Source organism: Chenopodium album, chromosome 13 (assembly GCF_948465745.1).
Source record: "Chenopodium album chromosome 13, dcCheAlbu1.1, whole genome shotgun sequence".
Lineage (NCBI taxonomy): Eukaryota > Viridiplantae > Streptophyta > Magnoliopsida > Caryophyllales > Amaranthaceae > Chenopodium > Chenopodium album.
This window is the reverse complement of record NC_137846.1, coordinates 38,841,843-38,849,781: the sequence shown is the minus strand read 5'-3', so window position 1 is coordinate 38,849,781 and position 7,939 is coordinate 38,841,843. Positions and strand designations below refer to the sequence as shown.

The window sequence follows — 7,939 nt, the reverse complement described above, 5'->3', positions numbered from 1 at the left end:
ATGCTTCTGCATTGTGATTTAATTTGCTTAAGTCCTAATTTGCTAAGAAATTGGTTAAAAGCATTTTGTATTATTTGAGTCTAAATTTTTCTATCAAATCGATGTATCAATAGTTGTGTGGATTTAGTGAAATGTGGAAAGAAATTTGTTGATTCTTGCCCAGAATCTGAAATAAGCAGTCATCTTGGAAAAGCAAGGTTATGTGCATAGCATAAGAAGATTTTAGATAACCACCTTTGATGTTTATGTATGGGTAAGCTCCAATGAGATATATTTAATGATGAATTTTCCTTTCGATAAATATGGATAATAATGAAAAAAGGATCTAATTATTTTTTTTATTTCCCAGTGCACCTTTTATTTGTTTTGGAAAATTTGAAGATAAGTTATAATTAGGATATTCTTATTTTAGTAATTGGGACAATTTGGATAGCTAGCTTTGAAGTTCATGTATGAGCACAATCCAATCAGAAACTGTGACGGCGAAATTTTCTTACAAATAATATGGTGTGCTTTGGTTTCAATGATACTAGTACACTATTATATTGTGTTGACTATGGTTGTTTTAGTCTTATCAAAATTGATTATTCGACTGAACGTCTGAATATTTGGGCGTGAATCAAGTCTGTTTGAACTCATTTGTTAATTGTTATGCCTTCTTATATACTTTTTAGGTTGAGGCCATCAATCACATTGAGTTTCAAAAAGAAGCAGGAGGGAGTTGTACAAGGCGAATTCCCTGTTTCTCACTGTGAGAAACAGGGCTTGTTTCTCATGGGGGTAGAAACGACATTTCATCCATTATAAGTTACTTGCTGGACGATTGAGCTGGCCTCATTAATCTTACGTGTTTATTCTTGGTTTGCCAGCTGTAATACTTGCTGGCATACGCCGTGATTCTTCAACCGGGGGGGGGGGGGGTGGTGGTGTTAAAATACAAGTTCAAACTTTCTCAGTCGAAGACGAAGAGGAATCTGAGCGAAATTTTCTCAGTCGAATTGAAGTCGAAGACGAAGAGGAGAAACTTGAATTGAGCAAAAGTCACATTCGACAGTGTCTCCAGGTTCTTTCTCGTTTCAATTTCAATTCGAACAGGCTTCTTATTTTTTCTCAATTTGTATTGGATTCTTGTTTCTTCGAATGTTGTAGGGTTGAGGGTCGGTGTTCGGTGATTGATTCAATCAGGATTATTTCGGCGAGGATTGTTAAGTGTTGCAGTTCCATGATTTTTTAGGGTTGCAGATGCAGAACCAAAGGTACAAAAGGTATTAATTTATCCGGAATTAAATAATGGAATTATTGCGATTACCTTGCTATTAAATAATGGAAATGTTGATGTTCGGTGATTGGGGTGAATGAGGTGAATTATGCCGTTGAAATGTTCATTTGATTTGATTGAATGAGGTGAATTATGCGGTGATGATTATTCGTTCTATCTATGTGATATTGTGTTAAATCAGGTGAATTATTCAGTCATTGGTGCTCATTATTCTTTCTATATGTTATATTGTGTTATGGTGGAATGTTCAGTTGATTGAATGAGGTGAATTATGTTGTTAAAATGTTCATTTGATGGAATGAGGTGAATTATGCATTCATTGGTGCGCATTATCCATTCTGTCTATTTGATATTGTGTTAATTAAATAAGGTGAATTATGCAGTCATTGGTAAGGGTAAATGTACAAAGCTTTTTAAATTTTATTGTGGGTAGATTGAGTATTGTGTCAGCAAATTTGATATAATTGTTCTTGTGACAGGATTATCAAAATGTCAGCGGGGAATGGTAATGGTAAACGTACAATGGTGAGGGGTTTTTTTAAAAATATATTCTTTAGGCTGGGGATGTGATTATGTTTTTAATTATCAATAGTTGGTATACGTTTTGGTATCAAGGTTGGGGCTGTGGTTGAAGATGTTGAAGAGGGGTATGGGCTCAGTAAGAAGCGTAAGGTATGTGAGCAGAAGACCATGCATTTGTATCCAGAATTGTTTAAGGTACTACGATATGGAATTCTATGTTTGTTCTCACTGTGTTTTTGCATGATTAATGTTTATGAATGAATTAAGTATACTGTTTTTTTTGTGTGATTAGGATGACAGATTAAGTTATGGAGGGACTGTAAAAGGTAGAGCGGAGGTGATGGCTGAACATTCAGAGGCAACAAGTCGGGTAAGTTTGCTTCCTGATTCAGTGGTCAGTGGGTCTAGGAGAGGAACATTAACTTCATTAATGTGATTTCATTGGCAGCCTCCTAACATGAATTGCCGCATCGAGTCATTTGGGCGCATATGTCAGAACTTTGATGATAGGAGAAGACGTTGGGTTTGTGAGATGGGATTTGGTAGTCTTTTACATCTTGCTTTAGATATGCATTTACCAAGACAATTGGCATACTGGGTCATGACACGGATGGATCCAATTAGTAAAATGTTTAGAAGTCCCAATGGTCTTGAGTTTAGGTTTTCAAAGAATCAGGTTAGGTGGGTACTAGGGATACTAATGGGTTCTAGGACTGTTCCTTGTACAAAAACCATGACCCACCATGAACGTGTAAAGGTTCAGAATATAATTTTGAAGTATGGTAAATCGTGGGAGTCCAAGTCTGGTGGACAGTCTAGTCAGGTCTACACGTCTGTAGGCATACCATTAAGTTCAGATATGATGAATCGGTTGGAGGGGTACTTTGATGCTAGAGAGGAAGAGGAATTCAAGACGTTGTTCTTGATAATTGCTTTAGAGATGGTGTTGTGTCCCACTCAGTCACCCCGGCTTGCGTCTGACCTACTACGTGTAATAAGCTATGCTATGGAGGCAGTTGAGTATGATTGGTGTTCTTTAGTGCTGTTGAAGTTGCTGGAGAGCGTACAAAATTTTGCTCGACGTTTCTATGCTAATGGGTTTGCCAATGGATGCGGCGGGTGTGCAATATTTGTTGTAGTATGTGTTTCAGTGTATTATTGCTTGTTTTGTTTTTTCTTTGTGCTTCCTTTCTTAGTAATTGCTTGTTTTCAACATATTGGCAAATATTTTACTTGGATCGGTTGGATAGGGATCCTATTCAGTGAGATGTTTTCCTAGAATTAAAGTGTGGACTATGCAGCAGATTGGGAAGGCAGTAAAGTCCCTGTCCGGTGACTACGGGAAACTTGGGGTAAGCACTTTTGTATGTGTTTTAAAATATTGCATAGTTCTCTACATAGTGTTGTGCTTTTCAATCAAATATGGCGTAGAGAGGAGTAACCATTTTTTCATTTGTATTTCTTTGTGTGGTCTTTCCTTGTGGTGGATCAAGCTATTGGATATTACCTATGGTGAACAACACCCAAGGGATGCACGGGATAGCGTTGGACCCCATGCTGGAGTGAATAATGTAAGGTTTGATCTTATAGTAGTTGTTTCACCTGTTTACGTTGAATCTGAATCTGTTGTGTGGATGCAAATGCATGATTTACCTGCAAAGGAGGGGCCGAATGCCTGAGCTGATTCTAAGCTGCAACGGAGGTAACAATATGTAGCATGTGTCGCATGCAATTCTCAGTTTAGAATGTGTAATGTAATAAGGGTTCCGGAATAAATGATGATAGATGTTGGATTTGGATATTCTTATTTTTAGTTAATTGAATATTCAATTTTCAGTTTGGTTATTTCTTGGCACATAATTTTCAGTTTGGCTTTTTTTTGACAAATAATTTTTAGTTTGTTTTTGACACATAAATTTCAATTTGTTGAATACTCAATTTCCAATTTGTAATGCGTAAGGGAACAGCCTAGAAAAAAGGCCTGATATCTGGGTTGTGGGCTCCTTGGCCCAATTTATTGGACAATTTTATTTTTGGGCTTATTTTATGTCAAATGGACTTTGTCTGAATTTTATGGCATTGTATAATTTATAATTGTATGTTAAGTACACTTTGTAAGTGTGGTGTAGTTATAGATTTTAGTGTACTGTATATTTTACAAATTAAGTGTAGCAAAGTACACTTTATAGTTATTACAATTTGAGGTATGTGATAATTGCAGGGATAATTGCTAATTCAAACAATTGCATATTGTGCTAATTCAAACAATTGCATATGCACCAATTCAAACAACTTAACATCTAGTTTATAATCAAGTTAAAAGCATCAAGTTCAAAAGCAATACATCATAATCATAATGCCCATAAGGGGACTTTCTAATACATAGGTCCTTGGGGCTTCCTACAAAAGGCGATTGCATTCACTATCTACCCTAGACCCTTAACACATGTTTTTTTTTCACACATTAGCATTCACTTGTCACTACATGTCATAATATAGCTAGGACAAGAAAAAAAAAATGCTAAATAGGACTGTGACCTATTTGTCTGTGAAGCAAAATATTTCATCCCCATTCCTCATGGCCGCACACCGAACTTTGTGGACTGGAGTAACCTTTTTGTTCTCATGAATCATTAGGATTTTGTTGGTCCTTACATTGACCTCCTCACTCCAAGCTCGAAACAGCCCGTCTAGATGGTCGTCCAGCATGACCAACACCTTCTTCTTCACTGACTGTGTTCGCGGCTCTCAGGAGAATGACTAGCTTCTTACGAATATCCATGTTGCCCTCAACATGGTTCTACAAATTTAATCAAAGCAGAAATTAACAACTTCATTTTAACTAAATTTAACGACATAAACTTTTTATTCTTTTTCTTTTTTAAAACCACTTTCATTCATGGCTATTTTAACTCTTAGGTAATTGAAATGAACAACTCCGTTCTAACTAAAATTAACGACGTTAATAACTACAAATTTAACGACATTACGAACTACAATTTGACGAATATAACAACTAAGAACTACAATTTACCAAAATTAACAACTAAAATCCATAAACGTGTTTTTTTTTATTTAATTCAGATTTACAATGGATTTAATTGACTTGAGTTGTTCACATTATTAAGTTAAAATCCATAAAGTAAATCAATAATTAACAACTGAATAATAGTTAACAAAATTTAAAGACATTAAGAACTACAAAGTTTATCGAGATTTAGAACTAAAATTTAGCTAAATTAACACCTTCAATTTAACGACTTTAACAATTAAATTTTAACGAAATTAACTGGTAAAATTTAACGACTTTAAAAATTAAATTTGAACGAAATAAACAGGTTTAAAAATTAAATTTGAACGAAATTAACAGGTTTAAAAATTAAATTTGAACAAAATTAACACCTAAAATGACTTAAAATTTGAACTTAAAGAAAACGAAAGCAAAATAAAATTATTAAGTTACCCGGTGGCCAAGAACCCACAGGACATCCCCATTCATAATCCCAGCCACTATTAGGTTGTCAGTACAATTAACGATGCCACAAGCATTCCTGATACTAATATCATCCGAATGACAGTCCACCCTTCTAGCATAGTCATAGTAAATTTTCAGGAATGTTTCATTAATCCTAAGCTCATACTCGAGCCCAGGATCGTCGTCGTTTAGGCTGCGAATCCTGAACGAGATCTTTGGAGTTAATACTCCAGGCTTTTCCTTCCTAAACCTTGGCCCTCGCTTAGCAACAGGCCTTGGATTAGCTGTAGGAGGTGCCATGACAACCACAACATCAATTTCGTCATCTTCTATCTGAACGGGGTCGTCTCCTGGAATAACAATAACACCTTTAGAAGCAACGGGCTTATTTTGTTCAGCACCAATGACGTCCTTCTTCTCCTAATCAGCAACGACGTCCTCCTTGTTTTCTTCGGTAGCAACGACTTTCTTATTTTCTTCAGCGGCAACGACGTCCTTGTTCTCTTCAGCAACATCAACCTTCTCTTCGGCAACAGTTCCTTTTGGTTTCGTAAGGTCATGCACAGGATCTTCAATGAGGTCAGGAACATAACGATGAGATTGCACTCTAGGGCGGCCTTTTCTTCCGCCGACCATCAAGCCAACCACATACGGCTCCAAGAGGTTGTGACGCCCGAAAGTCTTCCTTTTCCTACGTGGTGGACCGATTATGGAAGGGTTACCATTGGGGTTAAGATTTGAAGGGGTGGAGGAGGAACTCATTTCGAATGAATATTTATGTGTGGATGATGTTGGTGAATAAGTTATTTGTGAAGTCTGTCTATATAACCCCCCATGCATAGGAATACGCCTTTTTTTTGGTTCAAATAAAATATTAATTAAATTATGAAAATGAGAGGGCAAAGAAATAGTTACACACAATATATAATATTTGTTTCCTAAATATACCACGATCGATGACTGTCTCAATTGGTTTACATTCTTCCTAAACACTACTTGGTTCTAGGTTCGAATCCCAACAGCTGCATTTCCCATTCCCCAAATTTTTTTTTTCTTTTTGATTTGCTTTTTACACTACTCCAACATTTGTTTTTATTTGCTTTTTTTTTCTTTTTGATTTGATTTGCTTTTGTAGTCCAATTTTATATTTATATATGCAATTATTATAATTGTACCTCTTTTTAAAAAGATACTTTGTACGTATTAGTATAAACAGTTGTATTAAAGATAATTAGATAATTACAAATTATCGGATGATAGATTTTGATTTTTATCTGATATAATAATAACACATAATTTTGTTGCAAAAATAAAAAATGATGATAATAATAATAATAATAATAATAATAATAATAATAATAATAATAATAATAACATATAATTTTGTACTAAAGGAGTTGTCCTTTAAGGGTAAATCAACTACCTATTACCCGCAAGGTATTAACCAAAGGACATAAGCAACTTATTATACACCAAAAGGGATGACTCTAATGCTGTTCACAAAATCACATTGAGGCCTGTCCAAAAGTGTTTATCAGAAAAAGGGAAACATGTATTCCAACAAATTTTCAGCTATAATCCTTTCCAGCGTCCCACTCTCCTAGCTTAGCTAGGCCAAATGTTATCCTAACACTTCACATTTTACCATTTTACCACGGTGAATCCATTTCTTTTTACCTCTACAGTCATACTTTCAATTATCACACACCAAATTGAAAATCGTATCTGTACTGTTGATAATGCAATTTTCACATTGTGGTAAATCAATCAACGGCTACAATTTAGAACATCAACGCCTATAATACCCGACAAAATGGTTATTTTTTATAAGCAAACAAACCTTGAAACAAACTCAAGGAAATTACTTGATTAATCTGTACGAATTCGATTTCATAGTATTTAATGTAAGTTTTTGGAATTATTTGATAGAATACTCAAATGAAAATGTACGGAATATTGATGATCAGATTTGAAAAATAAAATAATCAAGCATTCAAATATTATTATTGGGTCAGTTTTTCGATGCATATTAGGTGAAGATTTTTTTTATTAGGTGAAGATTTTTTTTTTTTTTTGTTTTTTTTTGTTTTTGTTTTTTCAAGGGATAGTTGAAGATTGTTTCTATACAAAGATAAAAGATATTACCACATAATACAACACTGATAAGACCCCTATTGATGAAAGACCTATACTCAACAATGGCTTAGGCATAGTCACTTCGTAAGTTTCATTAACACAATTTTGACAACATATAAATTTACTAACTTCTTTTGACAGCATATAAATTTACTAACTTCGTATAATTTTAGTAATACGATATGGAATAAATTCAATAGAGTATAATTATTTTTTTTTTCTTTTATATTTTTTTTTGAAACAATCACTTTGGTTGTATAGCTGCAATAATAAGGAAGTGCTTTTTTTTTAAAAAAAAGTTACCACTTAATATTTTATTAGTTATTTTATTATTAACTCTCGACAAGATATTTTTTATTATAAGATTTAAATCAAATATTGCTTAACCTTTCACCTAAAAGTATGCTTTAACAATACAATTAGTAACTGTCAATTATTAGAGCTACAATTTTTTTATTGAATATAATTCGGATTTTAATTACAAAAAATTGTTAGAGATTACTAGAGTTGAATAAAAATTTAATACA

At 34.0% G+C, this 7,939-nt stretch overlaps 1 protein-coding gene across 2 annotated transcripts; it reads left to right on the top strand.

Moving 5' to 3' along the window:
- Positions 1-899: 899 nt before the first annotated feature.
- LOC145576628 (uncharacterized) lies at positions 900-3,786 on the top strand. Of its 2 annotated transcripts, none has more exons than XM_081634354.1 (7): positions 900-1,063; positions 1,150-1,256; positions 1,759-1,804; positions 1,895-1,996; positions 2,094-2,171; positions 2,250-3,153; positions 3,295-3,786. In XM_081634354.1, exons 2-6 carry the CDS (start codon positions 1,243-1,245, stop codon positions 3,078-3,080), a joined length of 1,071 nt encoding a protein of 356 aa, XP_081490480.1. In that variant the 5' UTR covers positions 900-1,063; positions 1,150-1,242; the 3' UTR covers positions 3,081-3,153; positions 3,295-3,786. The 2 variants fall into 2 exon arrangements, with proteins under 2 accessions (XP_081490480.1, XP_081490479.1); XM_081634353.1 differs by having other exon boundaries at positions 1,150-1,265.
- Positions 3,787-7,939: the final 4,153 nt, after the last annotated feature.